The 25,524-nt window shown below is 36.9% G+C and overlaps 3 protein-coding genes, 1 long non-coding RNA gene and 1 other non-coding gene across 6 annotated transcripts; 3 read left to right on the top strand and 2 right to left on the bottom strand.

The window, feature by feature from the left end:
• Nucleotides 1–104: 104 nt before the first annotated feature.
• On the bottom strand, nt 105–1,520 carry LOC132268550 (uncharacterized). The gene is made up of 2 exons (XM_059769382.1): nt 912–1,520; nt 105–753 (listed from the first exon to the last, which is right to left on the bottom strand). The coding sequence occupies exons 1-2, from the start codon at nt 1,198–1,200 to the stop codon at nt 599–601; spliced, it is 444 nt and encodes a 147-aa protein (XP_059625365.1). The 5' UTR covers nt 1,201–1,520; the 3' UTR covers nt 105–598.
• Nucleotides 1,521–4,182: 2,662 nt separating this feature from the next.
• On the bottom strand, nt 4,183–8,393 carry LOC132270997 (uncharacterized). Of its 2 annotated transcripts, none has more exons than XR_009469624.1 (5): nt 7,707–8,393; nt 7,482–7,606; nt 5,241–5,421; nt 4,825–5,171; nt 4,183–4,691 (listed from the first exon to the last, which is right to left on the bottom strand). XR_009469624.1 is itself a non-coding variant. In XM_059772216.1 (5 exons), exons 3-5 carry the CDS (start codon nt 5,307–5,309, stop codon nt 4,443–4,445), a joined length of 633 nt encoding a protein of 210 aa, XP_059628199.1. In that variant the 5' UTR covers nt 5,310–5,421; nt 7,482–7,606; nt 7,707–8,393; the 3' UTR covers nt 4,183–4,442. The 2 variants fall into 2 exon arrangements, 1 of the variants encoding a protein (XP_059628199.1); XM_059772216.1 differs by having other exon boundaries at nt 4,825–5,139.
• A 2,634-nt stretch (nt 8,394–11,027) lies between these two features.
• On the top strand, nt 11,028–11,865 carry LOC132270999 (uncharacterized). The gene is made up of 2 exons (XR_009469625.1): nt 11,028–11,534; nt 11,700–11,865. It is a non-coding gene; the product is annotated as an uncharacterized LOC132270999 (long non-coding RNA).
• Nucleotides 11,308–11,466, top strand: LOC132272311 (U12 minor spliceosomal RNA). The gene has a single exon (XR_009470040.1). It is a non-coding gene; the product is annotated as a U12 minor spliceosomal RNA (small nuclear RNA).
• Nucleotides 11,866–21,738: 9,873 nt separating the features above from the next.
• On the top strand, nt 21,739–24,114 carry LOC132270998 (uncharacterized). Its single transcript, XM_059772217.1, has 3 exons — nt 21,739–22,282; nt 22,683–22,788; nt 23,490–24,114. Exons 1-3 carry the CDS (start codon nt 22,250–22,252, stop codon nt 23,636–23,638), a joined length of 288 nt encoding a protein of 95 aa, XP_059628200.1. The 5' UTR covers nt 21,739–22,249; the 3' UTR covers nt 23,639–24,114.
• Nucleotides 24,115–25,524: the final 1,410 nt, after the last annotated feature.

The raw sequence follows: 25,524 nt of genomic DNA on the forward strand, positions 1-25,524 counted from the left end.
AATATTATAGTATTTTATTTATCTTTGTTTTTTTTATTATTTTTAGGATAAAGTTTAAACAATTCTCCTTAAATTTTAAAGAAATTTGTAACTAACCTCCTAAATTATCAAAATTACAGAAAACTCCCTAAACTATGCAAAAAAACAATTGCAGATCACCCGGGCCAAGATCCGGTGAGAAATGGCCGTTAAAATTTGTTGAATATTGTAAAAGACCATACTGCCCTTAGAAGCATGAAAGGACAAGAATACCCTTAATAATTAGCAACAAAGCCAAACACGGCTTTTAACCAAATTTCCCGTTGTGCTACCGACAACCCAGAAACGGCGCCGACGAGGACAGAGGACGGTGGCACAAGGATTTACCGATGAGCATGCGAGCTGGGTGTGGCCGACGATGGCAGCGAGCTTGACGAAATGATTCCAGTAAGCACAGTGGAGAGGACGGCATGAATGAGCCACCAAATTTCCCGTGTGTCTTTTCTCTCTCCTCTTGTAGCCGCCGAAAATTTCCCCCCTCTTAGTCAACCAGTGTTCATTGAATCTCTGGAACACTTCCTTGGAGCAGGAAGATTGTAGTTGAGTCAACTATCAGCCTTCATCGACGTTTTTGCCGGAACTGTATCACAGACCAGAGAATATTGATGGAAAGCCGGTGAGATTGTTTCTGGCATTGTTCCGGTGAAAGGAGCTGCGGAACCAATCTGGGTATTATATATATTTGTGTTTGCCTCACATATTTTGATAAAATCTCTGCAAATAAAAAATAAAAAATAAAATAAAATAAAATAAAAATAAAAATAAAAAAACTCCATATGAGAAAAAAATAGAGAGAAACAGAAATCAATAACATATATTATATATATGGATACAGAGTGATACATATATAAAAGTATAAAATCAAAACAAACCTGTTTGTGATGAGTTCAGGAGGAAAGAAGTTGAGATGTCATGCTTCAACAGCCATGAGAGATGTTGTTTCTTGCTTAATTCTTGTGATTTTGGGTTGCTTTGTTGATAGATGGATAATAATTTGTGTAGAGAGAGAAAAGAGGATGGACAGCAAGGAGGAGATGAGCAGAGCATGCAATGAAAGTGGGGGAGTTGTTGCGTTTCCTTTGCTAAGAGTCTAGAGAGAGAGAAAAGGCAAGTCTTACACCGCAGCGGCGAAGCTGTAATCGTACTGTCCCTAGTTTCCATAAATTTTGGCGAAGCTCGCTGAAATCCCAACTGAGGAAATTCGCCGGAATTAACGTCTGGGCAATTTTCCGGCGACGATTCAATTGTCTGGTTCTGATTTTTGACTACCTTTTTGTTGAATTGAATTTTGCCATCCTCATATTTCTTAAACACGAAATATGAGGATGGCAAAATTTGGCTGTGGAGATGTCGCTTGGCTGTGACGAGTTTGGCTGTGGAGAAATCGGTGAGACCCACTGAGGTTAGGGTTTGGAGAGGTCGGCGGATGAGGAGAAGCTCGGCAGTGAGGTCGCGGCGGTGCTCAGAACACGGACGGCAGTGTGCTCAGCCGGTGGAGACGGCTGGTTCCGGACGGCTGATTCCGGTGATAGGCCGTTAAGAAGAAGCTCGGCCATCATCTTCCCAAACCCATTTCACCAATTTCACCAATTTCGTCAATTTCTATGCCTCATTTGGTTTAGCCTTCCTCTGCTTCGCAGCACCACCACCACCGTAAGCAAGACCCAGATTGATTATGCACTTGATTATCTTGCTGATTGGGTCTATAAGTAATGTGGGTCTTTGAGTCAGATTGGTTTGCCGGCAATGTTGCGAAGAGAGCTCACCGGAGCTAGATTAGACACCAAATTTGAGGAAGCCAAAGCACAATTAGAAGCCATTATATATTAATTATAAAATACATAAATATCAGCCATTATTGGTTGGTTTGATATTATAAGAATATTGGAAGGGTAGTTTCGTCTTTTTCCTTTTCCGGTGGCTTGTGTGCAGATTGCAACAAATTGAAATTGAAAGCTCAGAAAAATTTCTTATAGTTATATGCGGTTAGTCGCAAACCCCCATAGTTCAGGGGAGTTTTTTACACTCTACCCTTAATTTTATTCTCACATAGCACATACCGGAAGAATAGTTATTGATCGCATCATAACTGCTTTTAACTTCTTAATTTGGTGCGAATATTTAGTCATTTAAGAGAATGTTTGGTGCGCATTCATAGAACAACTCTTCTGTTCCTGGTCATTCGTGTTTTATTAGACATCTTGGAACTGATTGCATATGGTGCTATGAACTTGAAAGAAATCTAAGATCCATTGATCAGTGCTTCATTTTCAAACACATTATCTTCAATGTCTGATACAATTTTTTATTTATTTTTATGATTATTATTATATATTGAAATACATGTTACCCACCCATCTTATTGTATGCAAAGAACCAATGTTATAAATCTTCAACTTTGAAAGCATTATTATTCTTGTGCCCTTGACCACAACTTATCTGTAGTACGTGCATCAGACTTGGACCTTGATTTGAGGCTTCAAAATGTTCAATTTGGACTTCATGCTAGTATAAAACATCAATTCATATAATCTTTGTGCATTTAAATTTTGAGGAATGTACTTCATGCTAGTAAAAAACATCAATTCATATAATTGTGCATTTATATTAACATAGAGACAACTGCATGCGTTGTACTTGTCTTATAGAAGTAACCAAATCTTAACAAAAGCTCATTAATTCCTTATTGACTGCACCGCACAACAAAATCAGCCATTAATTCTCACGAAGGGGCCGGCATGATTATTAGAAACTCATAATGCACAGAGCCCTTTGTGGGGGCAGTATTGACCTTTTGTGTGCAGTGAGCTTAGAGATGAGCTAGGCTCCAACAATAAAATGTGTTGACAAAGTTGATTGATATACAAAAACTGAAAAAGTTGATTGATAGTATAATGTATACAAAGACCTTTCAAAGTTACCAATGCTTATGACCATGACTGTTCTCAGATCCTACTTTCTGCAAGTTCACTTATTAGATACTTTTGATACAAATATTGACAATTAAGCAAAACTCAGTCATACTGAAATTTTAATTTCTCAGTTTGTTTTCAACAAGTTGATGAGAATATATTTACGTATAAATATATTTTCTAGGACTATAAAAGGACCCTCAGGACAATAACATGGACGTTAAATTCATAACCAAAAACTTGTTATCAGACGGTGGAGTTCTAGCTCTGACAATGTTATTTGTGGGATGGTGGTACTAAAAGGAGGCAGGCAAGAAAAACATTCTAGGTTGATAGAATGGTGAGTTGGATGCAATATGTATGCTTATTTATGAATAAGTTATCAAAATAATTGAAGGATGGGGGGGTCAAAGATTGAACTTGGTTTTTAAAACCCCAACTTTTGATCTGTTACATTGGTATTGTTCTTTGTTTGGGGTAAACGTACATTCACTTCTTTCTTACAGCTTCTCATAATATATGATTTGAGAACAACATTGTAACACACTTATATAAGAAGATAAATGGATGCAAGTACTCAAAATTCTCCTCAGATGGTGTTTTTGGATGGCTGTGGGTCTGTCTCACAGCCATTAGGGTTGGGCTTTTTGATTGGGCCTTGTAAAGATTTATATAGTAGGGCGACAGAATTTATGCTTTTGTGTGAGCTTTACTCCCTGTGGGGTTTGTCCCCTTTTTTGGGGCTTGATGCCTATTGGGCTTTACTTGGTTTGTCCCATTTTTTGTTTGAATTTACGCTGTAAAAAAAAGACTCTACTCTTCTTTTATGGTACTACTAGTATACTTAAATTAGCTTGCATAGAATATCATAGATAAAATACAGTCACATTAAGGCCAATGCCGGACCGATAGTTCCAAAGAATCGAAACTACCTAAAATTTACCGAATGGTAAGAATACACACCACTAGAATTGAAGTGACTTCACTGAGCTCACAATAAGAATTAAAGTTCAATGACCAAGGCAATCAATACAAATATTTCACATGAAAGCTGAAACAATTCCACAAACTCTTGTCCATGGTACATAGAGGCACCCACACTTTCAAACCCACAGTTGAAAAAAGAATATTGCAAAAATGAGTTGAAGGCTAAACACAAAGTAATATAGAGAAACATGAAGCTAAAAGTCAAAAACTAATAACAATAAATTAAACCCACAAAATTACTAACTTTTACCACAAAAGAGAGAGAGAATTTATTCATATAGACATTAAAGTACCCAAAAGGGCCATTGTTGCAGAAGAAGCTTCTCTTTCTCTGAGTATATGTACCAAAATGAAAAAGTTTTCTTCCCTTCACACACAGAGAGAGAAAAGCTGTATGTATAACCCAAAAGAGACTACCAAGTTTGAATACCAACATCAATTAACCAGCAAAACAATATGATTAAGATCATAAAATCCCAACAATCAGAAAACCAGCACAACCAGTCACGAAACGATCCCCATGTAAGCTCCCCCCGTCAAGTCATCAACTAACTCGGAAACTGACACATCAATATCACACTCTCCAAGGCCCCTTGTTTTGTTGTAAATGTTCATGATAAACTCGTGAAAAAACTTCGGAAGAAAATCCGGATAAACTCTAAAGAGCTCCTCGGAGATCTCAGTAGTGGACTTCAGAATTTTCTTAACGACTGCCCTATCCCGCTTCTTTTTCTTCTTGCTCTTTGGCCTTTTCTGTCAACAGATAATAATTTATTCAATTTTGCCAGGGAAAAAAATAATAAATAAAAGAATTTTTTTTTTTTTTTGTTTATTCAATTTTGCCAGGGAAAAGAATAATAAATAAAAGAAATTTTTTTTTGTGTACCTCCTCGTTGGCGTGATCAAACGCCTGTCGATGAAATTCAAAAACTGCTATCGCACACTCATAATCAGCCAGATACTTCACCTTTCTTATATTGCACCAGGTTTGTCTTTTATCAGATCCGATTTTTTTCAAAAAGCTATCGCACACCTCAAGCTTCCAATACCAGTCTTTCATGATTGTTGAATATTTATCTAATTTTACCTGTTGAGAAGCCACAGTTTTGTCCAACACCAAGTAGAACTTACGAACAGTTTCATATCTGCCATAATAGGATCTTGAAATATTGGGTTTATTTTTGTTAAAACCCAGAAGTTCCTATCAATGTTATTGACAATCAGTTACAGTTCCTATCAATGTTATAGACATCATCAGTTACTAATTACAGCAAAACGAAAAAAGAAATATAAAATACTAACTTTTGTTGATTCATTGAGGTGCAGCAAGGTAGCACAGTTTTCACTATATCCAAGAAAAGCGATACGCATTCAATTCTATATGTACGTTCCTCCCCAAATGGCACTCCCTCACCTGCTGCCATAGCTAACTTCACTAGATCTGAAAGATCTACAAAATCCTTATGAAATCCAGGTACGGGATCTGTAAAAAAGTTATGAAGAAGAAATTATGTACTGCAAAATTATAACTTCGTGAAAACTAATAGACCACCTCATGCAAATCCACATATCTTGCGACCACTATACTTCAACAATAATGCACACAGTTAACTTGATCCTGTATCAAGTAAGGTCAGTTAGCCTAAATTCACTTAAACATGTTTTAGATGCCTTTGAATTCGTACTCAATTTAACAGATATCTTGCTCAAAACTAACCATTTTGGTGTAAACAAGCTTCCTAAATATGTCTGAAAGAACTTGCCTACTGTGTCGGTATCATTCATGGACTGCTAGGACTTCCAAAAAGAAAAAAACTAATTCTTAATTAAGATTTCAGATGAAGCAATGTTAAACTTATTTTCATTTATCAGCAAATATTTTTGTCTATATTCATCACCAATATTGGGATGACAAAAGTATTGATGTTTTAGCTTCCAGTTAATCAACTTTTCAGATCCCAATTAGAATGCAACAACATAAAACATTAACTCAGTCACGAGTTTCAAGAGCAGATAATGTTCTATTCCGAAATCACCAAACTCAAAGAGATGGTCGTGGACAAAAATCCATTTTAGTCCACTTCACTCACTTTGAAGCACCCCATACAATACAATAAATATAATAAAAGAGTTTTATGTATACTTACTAACCAGAATGCTTACAGGGTGAATGCCGAACATATATCATATACCATACCTACAACGCGGTGATTTTACACATTCAGAGGAGACTATTTAACACAGTAAATTTTTTCATTATGTGGCATAACCAACCAATCTATAAATTAGATTTCTTTTGAAGCCAGAAGGACCACTAGTAAATTTTATCAGTTTTTAAGTGTTGTAGTATAGTATTATTTCACTCCATGAAGAATATAGGGTAGAATCTACAGAATGTATTTTCAACAAAAATTTTCATAAAAAAAATATACTTGCCAACTCAATCATGGGGCACAAACTCAAACAGCAAGTCAACTTAAAAGTTCAAATCAATTCCTCGATGCCCATGTGCAACATAAGACATCCACAAATTATGTTTATAAAGCAAATAAAGAAATTTGCATCTTTCATACTCCACAGATTGTTTAAAATAGCACCAGATAATCCACAAATTAGGTTATCTAAGAACATCTGACAATAGATTCTGGTCCTACAATAATTTCATAATTATCACCATAATTCTGCAAAAAGCCCAACCAGTGTCCGAAAACCCCACAAATATATTTCCTTTTATTGATTTCAAACTTTTGAAAAAACAAAACAACCACCCTAAGAAATTCCAGTTCATTCTTAGTGACAGAGGGACAAATAAAGAGAAAACGCAAAGAAAATGCAGAAAAATAAAATAAATTCAATTCTAAAACCTAAATAATCATTGTTAAATGCTAATAAAGGGGAAAAACAATAAATAAATAAAAAATGGCTAGTTCAGTGGTGGTATTTTTTTGCACTTAGAAATATGCATTCAACATCTTTTTTTTTTTGACAAGTAAGAAAAAAAATATGCATTCAACATTTATATTCCGTATTTCCATTTTATTTTCTAACTTCCACGCAAAAGTAATTTCCTAGACATTTCTTGTTTTCCCTTTCACTATTAGAAACCAAAAAACTTCTTAGGAAGTGGGCCCAAAATTTTCATTTTCCACCACATTCCTCCTCATGGTATAAGGCAGACACACACATTCAAAGTAGACATTTGCACCATCCAAGGTTCTGTTTGGTAATATTTCCAATAACTAATCTCCCTTAAAACATATACATGATATTGATAACTGCTTTTATCTTTTTTGGTAAGATGTATAAGCCCTCAACAGTCAAGAGATACATAAGTAACCCTTGAAATGCAAACAAACAAAGCAACCAGTTTGTTAATTCAATATATTCTCCATGCTACTAGAAATTTAGCAAACCTAAATATAGTTCAATTAACAAACAAGTTTCAATATACATCAACAATGCACATCCAGTTAATCCCAAATTTAGGGCAAAATATAAAAAACATAATTTCCCAAAAAAAAATGAGGCCAAATGAATTCTTACCTAACTGTCTCTCGGCTGGCCAGAAAAGTTTAACTTTTTTGTTTTGGTGCACAGTAACCCCATTAATCAAATTCCCGTGGTAACCTATTTTGTCTACGTAATGTTGGAGTCCTCTAAAAATTCCCCTGCACACACACACACATATATATATATACACTATTAGATTGTAGATTGTAACAATAAGTCATAAATAAAAAAATTTAAAAAAATGGTATAGAGATATACCTAAACACTTCAATAAAATCTTTTCCTGTGCCAACGATTTTTCCCTTCTCGTTTGGATTGAGGGATTTAGAGAGAATTGGAGAGAAAAGAAAGGGAAGGATAGGGATAGGTGTGTTTGGATGGAGGGAATAGAAGAGAAAAGAAAGGATTGGGAAGGATTTGGAGGGATAAGCTATCCCTCCAAATCCCTCCAATACAGTAAAACCAAATCTCTCCAAAATTGACAAGATTTGGAGAGATTTGGAGAGAAAGGGAGCTAATGACAAAAGTAACCCATACGGAAAATTCGCCGGAAGTTGCAGAGATCGTCGGGAAATTCGCCGGAAGTTGCAGAAATAGTCGGAATAGTCGCCGGAAGTTGCTTAGATCGTCGGAAAAGTCGCCGGGAGTTGCAGAGATCGTCTCCTGATTTTGGTAGATTTTGTAGTTTGCAGTTGGAGAGAGAGAAAGCCGATATGGGTTTTGACCTTCTCTTTTTTTTTTTTTTTTTTTTTTTTTTGTAGATTTTGTAGTTTGCAGATCTGTAGAGAGAGAGAGCCGTGGGTTTTGATTTTCTAATTTTGGTAGATTTTGTAGTCGGCAGTTGGAGACAGAGAGAGGAAGCCGATATGGGTTTTGACCTAGAGAGGAGATGAGATCTGTGAGATCGACAATAGGGAGATGGAGGAGGCTGAAATGATTTTGCCTTCTAACCCTACCCAAAAAGGGTAAAATAATAATTTATCAATTCTTTTCTTTTCTTCCTTGTTATCAAGGAACAATATTATCAATTTGTTTCTTTTCTCTCCTATCTATCCAAACATGAATATAAATTATAACTATCATATAAAATTAAGCATTTTGTTACATAATATTTTGAATTAATGGTTAGTTTTAAAATGTCATTTAAGATTTTTTCAAAAAAAATAAAAAAATTATTGTTGGTCCTTATAGTACACCCTTGCTACAGTGCAAAAACATGTAAAAATATCAAATTACTATTTCGATTTGTGGCCACTATTCACTAAATGCAAAATAAAATATTTTTTACTGAACATATTTTTTCACTATTTACTACTATAGTACCCCCACAAAAATAAAATTAGTCTCTTCTGATCTCTCTCCTCCTTTTTCTTAATTAAAAAAATTGATTCTTTAAAGTCCTTAATCTTATATTTCTTTTTTAGATTTTCTATCACCTTGTGTACGTTGAATATACTTATGCGTAAAGATATATAAGTATATTATATATGGTATACATAATAGATACTTTTTTTTTTTTTTCATAATTCGTACATTTATGCAAAGTATGTATATTTATATGCATTTGTACATATAATAGCCTTGTCCAATATCCTACGAGAAGAAGTATATTTGCAAATTGTAATCTAAGAGCTAAGAGACATATAATAAACAACAAATGCCCAATATCACGGAGCCAAATTACCCAATAAGATTAGCCTTGTTCCACTAATCTAAGCAATTATGGTGCTTTTATTTCTCTCCTCCTTCCGTAATTCAGTTCACACTGGCTACGTGAAGAAGCATTTGCAAATTGTAATCTAAGAGCCAGACTTGTTCCAAATTTATGGAAAACCGAACGACATATAATAGCCTTGTCCAATATCCTATTACCTGCCGAACTTTTGATTTGTTACATTGGTATTGTTCTTTGTTTGGGGTAAACATTCACTTCTTTGTAGAGGATATTGAGCTGAAGAATTCGGTTACAGACATTCACTTCTGCACTTTATGTTTTATAAGTTGGATTTCTTAGAATTCTTACAGCTTCTCATAATATATGATTTGGTATGCTGTATAATGCTCGAGGATCATAAAGAGCACATGTATCTTCGTCCTGCTGTATGACGACGAGTTCACCTCACTCATTTCTACAGTTGCTAGTCCATCACAGATTGGTGCTGTACACGTATGGCAGTTCATGAATGCTGTTTGAAAACTTGTTAAAGCTAATCTTATTAAATGTTGCATTATTTCAGAATTGCAGGTTGGTGTACGTTTCACTCGCATTGGTCATCCAGAATCAGAAAATCCACATGTTGGTGAGTTTCCTTGTTCTATTCTAATGATTATGCATATATTTATACCCCCTTGGTTAAACCATCATCATTTCTTGGATTCCAATATATAATCATGTTATGCATGTTCTTCCTTAGATTCTGTTTCTATTTCTCTGGCAGGATGGTAGCATTCATCTTTGTTGTCATTGTTATTGTCATCGTATTTTTCATTTTTGTTCTAGTCTGATCTAAACTTAAAGAAATCAGTGCTGTTATTTTGCTTCATCTTTCCACCCCGTCCAGAATTGTTCTTTCTAGGTCGAAGTTCCATTCGTTCTTTCTGGATAGTGAGTGTCCTTTGCTGTCTTGGTCACAAATTAGACCTAAGAGCTCAATCCTTATTTTTTCTGTTTTCGTTCATATGTGCTTGAGTCAAAACTTTGGGATACACTTTTACCCTGCTTATTCATCAATTTGTTTCATTCTGCAGCTGTCTTGGGCCGTCTTCCAGGCATCACTGTGTATAGAAACATTCAACAGTACGCAGAAGCATATACATACAATTGGATTGTCATTGTTAGAATTGATGCCCCAATATATTTTGCCAATACAAGTTACATCAAAGACAGGTGAAAACTAATGCTTCCTTAAAATGACATAATACATAAGCCTATTGGATATACTGCTGCAAGTGTGACACCAGCTTGTTTGTACTTTGTACTTTGTACTTTGTCGTGCTATGGATGTGTGTGTGTATACTTAAATGGACTTTGTACAATTTTTAAGTCGTGGTTCTTTCCATTTCCCTAACCGATTGATTTTTTCTCTTAGTATTAGTTCTTTGTCACAATTTCCCCATCCCCAAGCGTGTATTGTGCTATTGTAAGTGTACATTTTTTAGCAGTGACTGATTTTGAGAGAGACACTGCAGCAAGTCGTTGTGGTTACAGTATCCAATTCTTTTCAGCCTTGTTATGGCATAAGATTTTATAAGAAAGAAAAAACAAGTATATAGGGTCCAAAAACTCAATATTGGTTCTAGAATCGGAATTGAAATTGGAATAGAATGCGCAGAATTCTAATTCTTCAATCTCAATTTCAAGATGCAAATTTCATTACGATAAATGCAACCTAAAAGAAACATAATGTTTATACTTCAAATGTGGATGGTGACTACAGGTCTTACTTAAGATGAGAGGTCCAAATTTGACTCGATTCATGCCTTAATTCACATTGTCATGCCCTAAGTCACATAAAACGGAAGCAAATTCGAGAAATCACAAGTAGTATAAATAAGAACATGAGAGCGATACCCGTTTAAAAGAATTGTGTGACTTAGGTCATGCCTATTAAAAAATAATAAGAAATTTTATCATTTCATGGCATGTCTGCTATAAAATTTATCAATATTTTGCAATTTTGCAGAATTCAGAAATTATTAATTACCCAGTCAAATTAACAAAGAAAAAAGGAAAAAAGAAAAAAAAAAAATATATATATATATATATATAGTCATCACAAGTCGTCCCACATCGAAATCCAACAGAACACCTCCTCCAAGTTTAGTGCTATAAGTAATGAAGAAGTGGGAACGTGACAAATTGCCTTAAACTAATGAGTAAGGAAAACAAAGCGAGCGGTGAGAGCTGCTCGCCGCGCCCAAACACTTAGTGCGCACGAATTTTTGAAGGGGTTATAGGCTGGCCGAGTGTTGACGCTGCTTACTTTGCAGAACTCTCTCGCGCGGGCCTCCCAACCTCACACCCCCCAATCGACAGTTTTAATACTTTCTCTCACTCTACATGGTTCTATACAAATATATATATATGTATGTATCTATATGAGCATATAGATATATCATTCGATTTGGGAAGAAATCGAGGACACAGTCAACCCTCTCTCTCTCTCTCTCTCTCTATGGGTTTTGGTGGTTAATGGGAATGGAAGTTTTAATTTGATGGATATTTCCTCTCATTTTTTTTTTGTTTTGCAGGGAAAGCAGAAAAGGGATGATGAGAAGCACATGGCATCTTCACAATTCTAGCTTCTTCAATCTTTGAGCTGGTTCTATAGATTTGAGGTTCTACCTGAAACAAGTTTTTGTATTAATAACCTCTGTTTCTGAAATTCTTATTAATGACTCTTTTTCAGATTGATTATCTACCTTTACTCACCTATTGGTTTCATTCAACCATCCGATCAAAATGTAGATTTTGTCCTTGTGTTGTATTAGGGCTTGGGATGCTCTGTGGATTCGCGTATTTGGCAAACCCAGGATGCATAAATAAAAAATTAATAATAAAAATAAATAAATAATAATAAGTAAATAAATAAATCATTGCTGAGATTAGTGGGAAGGCTAGATGGAAAAAAATTTAGGGGCATATTTGATGGAAGTATACAGGATTCTCGAACCTCAACTAAGCTATGGAATGCAGAATATTGAGGTGTACTCTGCGTCGTCCTGTTTATGAAATTGCTGAAAACAGAGTTTAGAAGGAAGAGGTTGGGGAAATGCCTTGAGCCCCCACCCAAACAAGTGTATAATTGATGTTGGATCAGCCATTGTTTGGTATATAAAATATTGAAGCAGTGCATAATATGAGAATGGTGATTTACAAAATTGAAAACAAATTAAAAAAATATGTTGTTTTTTCTGTTTTTCTTGGGGAAATTGTAGAATTTGTTTTAGTGAAGTATTGGATTCGCCAGAGAGTGGGACCATTGAGTTGAGTGAATTAGTGAGAATATTTTTTTATTTTCTTTGCTGGTGGCAAACAAAGTAGAGATGTTACTGTCAACTTGTTGAAGTAGTGTTTCAGCCTTTTTGTGGTTGGTTCTTCAGAGTTCATCAAGATTAGTTGATTTGAGAAGGTTTTCACCTCTAGTTTTGACTGTATATTGCTGTGATTTTTTTTATAAGTGGTTGTAGCCGACTGCTTTTACATTGGTTTGGCATCTCTAGATATGGTCCCTAGGCTATGAATGAAGTTGACACTTCGTCTGCAAGTGCCAAAGTTGGCACTTCCTTTCTAATCTGGAAGTCCTCCTCTAGTATGACAACATGTCAACATCAAGATATGGATTGAATGGGTTTTAATTTTCTGAATTCTATGGACACCTTTATGATTCACGTGCTCTAGCTTTTTGGTTGTAACATCTGCATAACTTGTGTCTTGATGTTGCATGTTTTTCTCGGAGATGTATTAGTTTTAGCAAATGTAGTGATTGCAGAAAAGCCCTAACTATTTACCGAAAAAATAAAAAAGAAAGGAAAAGCCCTAACCCTATTTTAACTGACGGTCTAGAACAATCAAGAAGTGAGGAAAGTTTTAAGGATTCTGAAATTTTCGATAACCTATTGAAAACTTGAGATAGTGGATATAAAAAATCAAGTTCTTTCTGTGTCGAATATAACGAAGGATTACAATCTTGGTTGACATCTTTGAGTTCAACCAATTATGAGGATTTAGTATCAGTTTTATTCTTTCCTACAAAGGCAAGTAGTTTCTTCTGATTATGTGTTTGCTGGAAAATATTGTTTTTGGTTGATCCCATTAGCTGCACTTCCATTCTTTTCAGGAAGATAACGTGCCATCAATAGAAGCCCTGCATTATTTTTTTGATTTGGTAAAGTTTTTGGGCCTCAGTAGCATGAGGTAATAATTCTGTCAGTTACAAGAACATTATTTGAATCCATGTGGCGATTTCACGAGAATAAGGATTTACTTTGGGATGGAGTGCCACTGTCCTCTTTTATAAAACTTAGTCGTTGGTAGTATGCTACAACTATTGGAGATGCTGACCTTCAGCCACTAATTGTGGAATATATGGTTTTCCTTTTTCCCCTATTCATTTATTTTCTTTTCTGATGTGCGATTTGATATTGTGAAGATTGTGTAGGATAGAAAAGTTCTGTCCAGAACCCTATATAAGAAAGTGTGTAACTTCTTTTTCACTAACTTGTATTCATGTTATCAATGTCAAAAATTATATGCAAAATTATGGTTGAGGGCAAGATAACAAGCAAAAGGGTCTCAAGAAGTATTTGCACTTCGAATATCAGCCCTCATATGGAGCCTGAGTTCTTCCATTTTCCTCTTTTAATTTTTTAGCTTTTAAAACTTTATTCTTTAGGAACAAAGGTATGGATTTACAGAGAAGTAACATAGTAGTATAAATATTATATCCTTGGCTCCATTTTACAGTTATAAAAATTCATTTTCTTGGGCCAATGAACAAAAAAAAAAAGTTGTTTCTTGAGAAACAAAAAAAGCACTGCATAAACAGTGTCTTTGAGTACAACAGCTATAAGTGCTACTTAAAGAGTTCCAAAAATTGTTGGAAATGTATTTCCTAGATCAACTCGATTTCATGTGAAACAAGTTTGAGCTTGTGATGAAGAGGACTCATATTAGTTACTTACAAAAACGTCAGCTTCTTTGTCAGATTTCATCGGGACAAAGAAGGCGTAATAATGCTATCTAAAAAAATCTTCTTTTGAGGTTCTACCTGAAACAAGTTTTTGTATTAATAACCTCTGTTTCTGAAATTCTTATTAATGACTCTTTTTCAGATTGATTATCTACCTTTACTCACCTATTGGTTTCATTCAACCATCCGATCAAAATGTAGATTTTGTCCTTGTGTTGTATTAGGGCTTGGGATGCTCTGTGGATTCGCGTATTTGGCAAACCCAGGATGCATAAATAAAAAATTAATAATAAAAATAAATAAATAATAATAAGTAAATAAATAAATCATTGCTGAGATTAGTGGGAAGGCTAGATGGAAAAAAATTTAGGGGCATATTTGATGGAAGTATACAGGATTCTCGAACCTCAACTAAGCTATGGAATGCAGAATATTGAGGTGTACTCTGCGTCGTCCTGTTTATGAAATTGCTGAAAACAGAGTTTAGAAGGAAGAGGTTGGGGAAATGCCTTGAGCCCCCACCCAAACAAGTGTATAATTGATGTTGGATCAGCCATTGTTTGGTATATAAAATATTGAAGCAGTGCATAATATGAGAATGGTGATTTACAAAATTGAAAACAAATTAAAAAAATATGTTGTTTTTTCTGTTTTTCTTGGGGAAATTGTAGAATTTGTTTTAGTGAAGTATTGGATTCGCCAGAGAGTGGGACCATTGAGTTGAGTGAATTAGTGAGAATATTTTTTTATTTTCTTTGCTGGTGGCAAACAAAGTAGAGATGTTACTGTCAACTTGTTGAAGTAGTGTTTCAGCCTTTTTGTGGTTGGTTCTTCAGAGTTCATCAAGATTAGTTGATTTGAGAAGGTTTTCACCTCTAGTTTTGACTGTATATTGCTGTGATTTTTTTTATAAGTGGTTGTAGCCGACTGCTTTTACATTGGTTTGGCATCTCTAGATATGGTCCCTAGGCTATGAATGAAGTTGACACTTCGTCTGCAAGTGCCAAAGTTGGCACTTCCTTTCTAATCTGGAAGTCCTCCTCTAGTATGACAACATGTCAACATCAAGATATGGATTGAATGGGTTTTAATTTTCTGAATTCTATGGACACCTTTATGATTCACGTGCTCTAGCTTTTTGGTTGTAACATCTGCATAACTTGTGTCTTGATGTTGCATGTTTTTCTCGGAGATGTATTAGTTTTAGCAAATGTAGTGATTGCAGAAAAGCCCTAACTATTTACCGAAAAAATAAAAAAGAAAGGAAAAGCCCTAACCCTATTTTAACTGACGGTCTAGAACAATCAAGAAGTGAGGAAAGTTTTAAGGATTCTGAAATTTTCGATAACCTATTGAAAACTTGAGATAGTGGATATAAAAAATCAAGTTCTTTCTGTGTCGAATATAACGAAGGATTACAATCTTGGTTGACATCTTTGAGTTCAACCAATTATGAGGATTTAGTATCAGTTTTATTCTTTCCTACAAAGGCAAGTAGTTTCTTCTGATTATGTGTTTGCTGGAAAATATTGTTTTTGGTTGATCCCATTAGCTGCACTTCCATTCTTTTCAGGAAGATAACGTGCCATCAATAGAAGCCCTGCATTATTTTTTTGATTTGGTAAAGTTTTTGGGCCTCAGTAGCATGAGGTAATAATTCTGTCAGTTACAAGAACATTATTTGAATCCATGTGGCGATTTCACGAGAATAAGGATTTACTTTGGGATGGAGTGCCACTGTCCTCTTTTATAAAACTTAGTCGTTGGTAGTATGCTACAACTATTGGAGATGCTGACCTTCAGCCACTAATTGTGGAATATATGGTTTTCCTTTTTCCCCTATTCATTTATTTTCTTTTCTGATGTGCGATTTGATATTGTGAAGATTGTGTAGGATAGAAAAGTTCTGTCCAGAACCCTATATAAGAAAGTGTGTAACTTCTTTTTCACTAACTTGTATTCATGTTATCAATGTCAAAAATTATATGCAAAATTATGGTTGAGGGCAAGATAACAAGCAAAAGGGTCTCAAGAAGTATTTGCACTTCGAATATCAGCCCTCATATGGAGCCTGAGTTCTTCCATTTTCCTCTTTTAATTTTTTAGCTTTTAAAACTTTATTCTTTAGGAACAAAGGTATGGATTTACAGAGAAGTAACATAGTAGTATAAATATTATATCCTTGGCTCCATTTTACAGTTATAAAAATTCATTTTCTTGGGCCAATGAACAAAAAAAAAAAGTTGTTTCTTGAGAAACAAAAAAAGCACTGCATAAACAGTGTCTTTGAGTACAACAGCTATAAGTGCTACTTAAAGAGTTCCAAAAATTGTTGGAAATGTATTTCCTAGATCAACTCGATTTCATGTGAAACAAGTTTGAGCTTGTGATGAAGAGGACTCATATTAGTTACTTACAAAAACGTCAGCTTCTTTGTCAGATTTCATCGGGACAAAGAAGGCGTAATAATGCTATCTAAAAAAATCTTCTTTTGAGAAAGCACACTGGTCAGTGCTTGATAATTAACCATTGGGTCAGAGGTAAATGCATGATTTTGGAATTCATGTCTCACTCCAATGGTACTCTATGCGTATTGTCACGCCCCGCCTATGGAGGTTGTGCCACGCAGGCGACACGCAGACGCTGAGGAGGACGCTGTATGGCAACTGCATGGCAAGTGGAGTTTCTAGAGTCTTCCGGAATAGTCTAGAGTTATGTGGAAGATTCTAGATATGTAGAAATGTGTAGAAGTGTGTGGAAGGTTCTAGAGTTCTCCAGAGTTGTGTGGAGTAGTATGGAGAATTCTAGAATGTTGTAGATACTAGTAGATAAGTATGGAAGTGTGAAGAAGGTGGGAGAAGATTCTAGATAATCAATCTCCACCGTTGGTTAGAATGCATCCTAGCCGTCCATTAGGGATGGGGATGCCTATAAATAGAGGTAGGACTTCATTTTGTAGAAAAACAAGTCCTAGAGTGAGTCTTGAGAGCCTTGTAGAGAGCTTGAGTGCTAGCCTTGTACAAAGCATTCTTTGAAGTAATAGAAGTGTTCTTTCCTTGCCAACTTAAGTGTCTTAGTGTGTGTGAGTGTGCAAGCCAAGTGAGGAGAGGGCGAGTGCAACTACAACACTAGTAAGCGCACGAGGGGAGTGTGTTGGCTAAGGTGTGCACGGGAATTAGGCTGACCAAGTACTTGCGAGAGTGGAAGCAACATCTTGGTGCCGCACGGGAGCAGCTAGAGTGGTGCTGAAACTCTAAGCCCGTGACAGTTGGTATCAGAGCAGGTTCGTCAAGGGAGCTTTGTTGGAGTAGACATGGCTAGCGGAGGAGACCACCAAGTCCACATCTTAGAGCAGAGCTTGGAGGAGAAGCTTGCCACACACTTGGTCTACACGGAGACCAAGTTTAATAGGCTCGAGAGAAGGATGGCGGAGCTCTACGAGCTGATTGATGGCATCGCCAACAAGGCGCAAGAGAAAGAAAGGGACTTGCATGATTTGGTAGACGACTTGCGCGTGGAGATGGCCGAGTGCAAGAAGGAGTTCTCCCAGGCGCGCGAGGTCGTGGTGAAGCCAAGGAAGAAGAAGGCGCCGGAGCCCAAGGAGTACGATGGGGCAAGGAATGCGCGCCAGATTGACAACTTCTTCTGGCACATGGAGCGGTACTTCGAGTGCATGGAGATCGAGGATGATGAGGAGAAGGTGCAGACAGGCACTATGTACCTCACAGACACCGCCGCTCTATGGTGGAGGCAGCGCTTCACTGGTAGAGGCGCAAGAGCAGTTGACACATGGGAGGAGTTCAAGAGGCAGCTCAAGAGGCAGTTCTACCCTGAGTGCGTTGAGGACCTGGCCATGATCAACCTAAGGCGCCTGAAGCAGAAGGGCAGCATAAGGGAGTATGTGAAGGAGTACTCCAACTTGATGCTGGAGATCCCAGAGATGCCGGAGCGGCAACGCGTGTGCTTGTTCATTGATGGGTTGCAGTCTTGGGTAGCCACAGAGCTGAGAAGGAGGGAGCCTAAAGACTTGGCATCCGCAATGGCTATAGCGGAGCGCCTTGAAGACTTTAGGCACGATGACAAGAGGGCCACGTCTCCCAGGAGGGACCACGGTAAAGGTGGGGGAGACCGGCGCTTCAAGAAACGGGGCTCGCCCAAGTCTAGTGATGATGAGCACAGCGATGAGGAGAGACGCCCACGCCATGATAAAGGCAAGGACCATGGAGAGAGGTCTAAGGCTAGTGGCAAAGGGGAGCGCCGCGATAAGGGCAAGTGGGAGCCGAAGTGCTACTTGTGCGATGGGCCGCACATATTGCGACATTGCCCCAACAAGAAGACCATGAGCGCCCTTGTGAAGGATAAGGGCAAGGGCAGGGTGGACGATGCGGGCAGTGATGAAGATAGGTGCATGGGGGCTATGCAGATGCTGAGTAGCATGGCGCATGACACCAAGAAGAAGGGCAAGGCAAAGAAGGTAGCTGGGGTGCGCTATGTGGATGCGCAGGTTGGTGGCAAAGCCGTGCAAGCGTTGGTAGACACGGGCGCTACACACAACTTCATTACCCCAGAGGAGGCGCAACGACTTGGCTTGGAGATGCGCAAGACGGAAGGATGGATCAAGGCCGTCAACTCCGAGGAGGCACGCGTGAGTAGAGTGTGCAAAGAGGTGGAGCTATGCATGCAAGGATGGAAGGGCAAGGCCGACTTCCAAGTTGCGGAGATGGACGACCACGACATGGTGCTGGGGCTGGAGTTCATGGACAGGAACAACGCCGCGCCACTACCATGCCTTGGTGCGTTGATGATACTTGGAGGCGAGGAAGGCAAGGCCGCATGCATGGTGCCGCTCGTGGGCAGGAAGGAGAGTCCAGAGGTGGCAGTCAACACGATGGAGCTCGTGAGGACTTCACATCTCCCGAAGGGCGCTCGTACGTTTGGGCCAAGGACATATGCGCAAGTGCTGATGACCTGCGAGAGGCTGGGTCAGCTGAAGAAACCGTGACGAGGGCGTCACGGAAATGGGTGGGGGAGAATGTCACGCCCCGCCTATGGAGGTTGTGCCACGCAGGCGACACGCAGACGCTGAGGAGGACGCTGTATGGCAACTGCATGGCAAGTGGAGTTTCTAGAGTCTTCCGGAATAGTCTAGAGTTATGTGGAAGATTCTAGATATGTAGAAATGTGTAGAAGTGTGTGGAAGGTTCTAGAGTTCTCCAGAGTTGTGTGGAGTAGTATGGAGAATTCTAGAATGTTGTAGATACTAGTAGATAAGTATGGAAGTGTGAAGAAGGTGGGAGAAGATTCTAGATAATCAATCTCCACCGTTGGTTAGAATGCATCCTAGCCGTCCATTAGGGATGGGGATGCCTATAAATAGAGGTAGGACTTCATTTTGTAGAAAAACAAGTCCTAGAGTGAGTCTTGAGAGCCTTGTAGAGAGCTTGAGTGCTAGCCTTGTACAAAGCATTCTTTGAAGTAATAGAAGTGTTCTTTCCTTGCCAACTTAAGTGTCTTAGTGTGTGTGAGTGTGCAAGCCAAGTGAGGAGAGGGCGAGTGCAACTACAACACTAGTAAGCGCACGAGGGGAGTGTGTTGGCTAAGGTGTGCACGGGAATTAGGCTGACCAAGTACTTGCTAGAGTGGAAGCAACATCTTGGTGCCGCACGGGAGCAACTAGAGTGGTGCTGAAACTCTAAGCCCGTGACAGTATGCTACTTATATCAGGGTTGAAAAAATTAGTTGGGCCTTCTGCACTTTAGTGGTTCTAACTTCCATTTAGTACTGTTATGATTTTTGTCTAATTTCTAGGAACTTTGCGGAACGATTGAGATTTGGATTATTTGGGCTAGATGAGACTTGTAAATTTGGTTTTATTCCCTTCGTCTTAATCTTGATTACTTAGAAGACAGGTACAAATTAATCTTACCAGATCATAGCAATCTATTTTTTAACTTGATCTTTGATAGAAGTTATGGTTTTGATCCCAGCTTCTTAATATCTGTACTTATGCAATTACACTTATCAAAATACATATATATATATATCTATACTTATGCAATTACACAGTGCCTTGTTGGAAGGCATTGTAGCACAAATCATTGTCAATTATATGCTTCTGCTCCTACAATAATTTATACTGAAGCATTCAAAATATCACTCTTGCGCCAGTCCTGACTTACATGGTACGATGTTGATTGAAGAGACAGTCATATGTTGGTTGAGAGAAGTATCTTTATTCCTGCAAACACGCTGCATCGACAGTTATTGGCTTTTCCTTCTGCATTATGCATCTATTGTGAGGTTCATATTACTCAGTTTAACATACTGCAAGATAAGGCGAGCTTTAGCAAATTGAGCTTGACCACATGATTGGATTAATTGGCTTTAAAAGATAAAAAAATCTGAGGGGTGGGGTAGTAAAAATCATAACCAATCTACATTTATCCACTTATATCTGTTCACTTGCAACTATGGGCACTGACTATGTTGGTCTGGCAACAATGACTAAAACACTAGTGTCGTTGTGTGCTTGTGTGTCGGACTTCATTTTTAGCCTACTGGTCAATAATATTGTCATGATAGAGTCTGAATCGGACTCTCTATCATATTCCAAAAGAAATTATTAAGCATACAAATAATTTTAATTATCAGAAACACTGGCATGTTAAACTTTTTAATAGAGAAATTTAAGGATCATGCATTACAAGAGTACCAGCATCCTTCTGTATTAATCCTTGCATATATTTAATTTTTTTTCCTTCTGATCTAGGTCAGATGCTTATGACACATTATTGATCACGGAGGGGTAAAGACTAAAGAGGGGCAGAGGGAGTTTTCAGGGCTTCGATTGTGTGACTTCAGAGTTTGGATTTTAATTAAATATCTGTAATGACGAATTCATTTTGTTTGGATGCATAGTCTATTGTTGGTTTGTTATATTCTGCCGAACGAAATTGATTGGTCAATTATTTTCAGTGCTACTGTCTCGATGGTACTGATTGATCAGCAAAAAGGAAAAGAAGACAAACTCCTCAAGAATTCAAAGAAGTGGGCACAAGTCTTTATGCATCACCAAGAAACATCAATTTGAAAGGTAGACTTTGGATTTCCTTCAATTGAAAAATATGTCAAAAGTATTATTTTTTCTTGATTTCTAGATTATATGCAAGATTGTTAACTGTGATTCACTATAATGGTATACTGGCACATCTGCTGGGAACAAAAGGAGGAGTTGCAGCACAAATTCGATGCGCGCAACCGGTTGGATGGTTGATCATGGTCCATTCTGCAGTATGCTGTCAGATTTTTGTATGATCTTTATCCAGCAAGTGAAGAATTAACCGAACGATGCTTAAATGACATTTACAGCTAGCTATCTTGATTGGAACAGATAGGAGTGGCCAAAGTAGAGAGGGAAGATCCTAGAAGATGGCAATAGTATTCCCCACATGGAAAATCATATGTAAAGCAAGACAAAGACAGTGAACTGATGTAAGCTAGAAAAATACACTGATCAGAGCAAGTTTCTGAAAGAGCCCATGCCCAATTGGCAATTTGTTGGGACTTGAAGGTTTGATCTTTCTTTTGGTTAAATGTTTTGCTCTGCTAATTGTAATGCCAAGAAACATTAAAATAGTTAGTGAATTTACCAATATACCCATGTGTATTCACTTGAATGACCCAATGTTTTGCTCGCATCGCCACGTGCCGGTCTGTGAATGGTGGGTGATGGCAGAAGAGGATAATTTGGCTGCTCCTGTAGGATGCCATTTGGGTGTTTGTGTTCTTGTCCATTTTGGAGGATGTCTAAATGGTGGGGACCCACTCATCACGTGGAGCGGCTGCTCAATGTCAAGCCTAAAAGACAAAAACAAATAGTCATTTACAAATCTCCTCTAATCCCCTCTCCACCAATTATCATCTATCTCCCACGTGGGACTCCTGGTCCCACCCCACCATTTTGTTCCACCTTTCAATTGCTATTTCATTGTATTGCGCCTCCCTCGTGATCATATGATCGACCCCAACTATACTCTCTCTTTCTATCTCTCTCTTGTATATTCTCTCCTTGTTATGTAGTGTTGGTGAAGATCAGAAATTGTAGGTATCATGGGGGATTCTTCTGCTTCATACATACACATGGTAATTCATTGAAATTGATTTATGATTTTATTTATGTTTACTAACTTGTTTTTGGTCTTGAAGTTATTGGGATGATCCATCCCCCAGAGGAACCGGTACATGATAATTTTTTAGCATCCGTCTGGAGCAAGAATCAAAAGAACTTGGATCCTTAAGAAATTTATATGTTATCTATATAGATCTATTCATATATAATATATGAATGGTTATGTGTAAGGAAAAAATAAAATAAAATTCTTGTTCCCTATGGACTTCTATTCCTGTCTCGTTGTTTGGTTTTGAAATGATGCTTTTCATGGGGTTTATGCTACTGTTTTTGTTTCTGTAGTTTAGTTTTTGAATTAAATTTCTTATGGGTTTGTGTTTTCGATTGTTGATGATCATGACTTGATTAATTCAGGTGCAGCACCTAATAGAGAAGTGTCTGATATTCCACATGACTAAAGAAGAGTGCATGGAAGCCCTCTCTAAACATGCAAACATCAAACCAGTCATCACCTCCACTGGTTTGCCCTTCTCTCCTCTCCTCTCCTCTTGAATCTCTCATGCATGTCTAGTTACCATTTGCATGCGTATCTGCACGCTCACACATGTAGATACTTTCCAAATATAAAACTTGCATGGACTTTTTTATTTCCTAACAAAGAATCAACCCAGCTGCTAGCTACTTTGGATTCTCGGATGGTTTCCAAACTCCAGATGATTGTTTCGTCTAAAAAGTTTACATGGACAAACTTGTCTTAGGTTAGATCCTCTGCCCAAATGGAAAACTTGTATAGAAAGTAAACTTGCTTTTCCTTTTAGTCTCCTTTTGTTTGCTTGGACGTAAAATATTTTTCAGAAAATATTTTTTTATTTTTTGGTGTTTAGTTGTAGTAAAATATTTACAAAGAAAAAAAATATTAAAATTTAACAAAAATAATTTATTCATCAATTTTCGGCAAATTATTTTACATGTCCCGCCTGATGAACTCGACCTCAATTTCAACGTAGACCTTTGTCCAACACCGACAAAGTAAATAAAAGAATATTTTACCTGAAAAAGAAAAATATTTTTTAAAAAGAATATTTTATGTCGAAGACAAACGGAGCCTTAGTTTCATAACTTTTCTCAAGTGTTGTCATCACATCAAATCATCAAAACTGCATCGATTAACTATGTTAACAAAGCGACTTTGTTCATGTAAATAGTGGTTTGTATATGCAGTGTGGAACGAGTTAGAGAAAGAGAACAAGGAATTCTTTGAGGCATACTCTCAATCCCAGAGCAAGGGAGATCGAATGTCAGAGGCAGAGACGAACGAAATGATTCAGAAGATGATATCGGAGTCTTCTTCCAAAGATTCCGATGACTGATATATACATATACATATCACTAAAAATGATCTTATTATTAACCTCTGGGTTCTGGTTATCATATATGCAGTTGATATCTTAGACATGGATCCTTCGTGTGCAGCCAAACTCGAAGGTAGTTGTTTTAGTACTATGTGGTCCTAAGTAACATGATTCTATGGACAAAGTACTTGTGCGGTCCTCAACTAATTAGGTGGTCAATGTAAAGTCAAAGTTCATGCTTTCATGCAATTAACAATATCTAAGAAAAATGGTTATTGCAACATCATAGTACCTGTGCGAATTGCAGAGGATGTTACTGCAGATGGAGCTGTAAGGCCAGTAGGGTTTAGTTCTAGTGCTCTTTTGTCTCTGTTGTTGTTGTGTGTATATATAAACTGGTGTATGTAGAAAATCGCGTGTGGTCGTCAGACTAATCAGCTATTGTATGTGCGTATTAATAAATGAAGCTAAAGTGGGGACTACGTATTTGTCTACATCATTCAATTCCTTTTAAAAAGTTTTGGAAAAAAATACAATGGCAAGCTATTTGCACGAGGCTCCGGTCACTGTGAGTAATATAGATGGAGTTGTAAGGGCAGATGGCGATTTAGATTTAGCTTGCAAAAATGGTTTTTTTTATTTTTAACACATTCACTTTGCTTCCAAGGATGACTTGAAACTTTAACCATTTATTTTGATACTAACACACTCATTTAAGGTCCCGTTTGGTATGCATTTTGTTTCTGTTGTTTTTGTTTTTGGGCTATTACAGTGTCGATTTTGGCAACAAAAACATGTTTGGTGCAGCTTTGTTTCATTTTATACAGTACTAAAACACTTTGTGAACAGTGGCTCAAAATCAAAATACTAAAAAATTATTTTTTCTTGTTTTGACAACTATTGATGGCCCAAAAGGACTAAAATCATAATTGTTCATGTTTTTGTTTCCGAAATTTTCATAGCAAAATATCGTTTCCAAACATGCTTTCGATTTTTTTTCAAAACGTTTTTACAATAAAAATACTGTTTTTGTTTTAGCCAAAAACAACACATAAAACAAAGAGCCAAACAGGTCCTTAATTTCATTTTAAATTTTTTAATTTAATATTTGATCAATTTAATATAAAAGGGGGGAAAAGGGGTAAAATGAGTGATATTATTTGAAGTTATTGTACTCTTTTTTTTTTTTTTTTTCTTCTTTTAATTAGTAGAATGCTTTACTATTTTTTTTTAACAAATTTTGAAGATTTGAAATTTTAAATAAAATTGAGACACTGAAATTCATCTAATAACATGATTTTTAAAACTATTGGCTGATACCTCTGTCACGTGGTACATTCATATATATGTATACACGTGTGTGTTTTTCAAAACAACAAGTTAACTTGTTAGTTGCTATTTCACTCCACTTATAATATCTGCTTTTTTTGTTGTAAAGTTACAGCGTTTGGGCTTAAGTTGATTGCCATTTTTTAATTATTTTTTAACCTGACAAAGCAAGTCGATTGCCAATTTGTTTTGGGTTTGTGACATGATGCACCTTTGTAGCTTAAAAAATAAACCAGTCTGAGATGTGAAAGGAGTGCACGGGTCAGTATTCTAATTTGAGTACGGCACGGTTTTGGATGGCCCATCCACATTCCCATTTAACTAATTAATAGAGCGTACCCGGCCCGCCCATTTAGTCCCCCAAACTTCTTCTTTTTTATTTTTTTTCCTTAAATATAATTATTTAACTATTAAAAAAATTCATAAAAAAAGACCATCTATAATTTAACATAAAATTCAATATTATAAATTCTACAATTGCAAAAACACCAACAGACCAAAACTGAACAATAAAATAATAATAAAAATAAGAATAATTTAATAATTTATTTACTTAAAAATGACGGGACGACTTC

This window comes from Cornus florida, unplaced genomic scaffold (genome assembly GCF_030987335.1).
Source record: "Cornus florida cultivar Cherokee Brave unplaced genomic scaffold, ASM3098733v1 CherokeeBrave_3.0.0_Hap2_Chr08, whole genome shotgun sequence".
NCBI lineage: Eukaryota > Viridiplantae > Streptophyta > Magnoliopsida > Cornales > Cornaceae > Cornus > Cornus florida.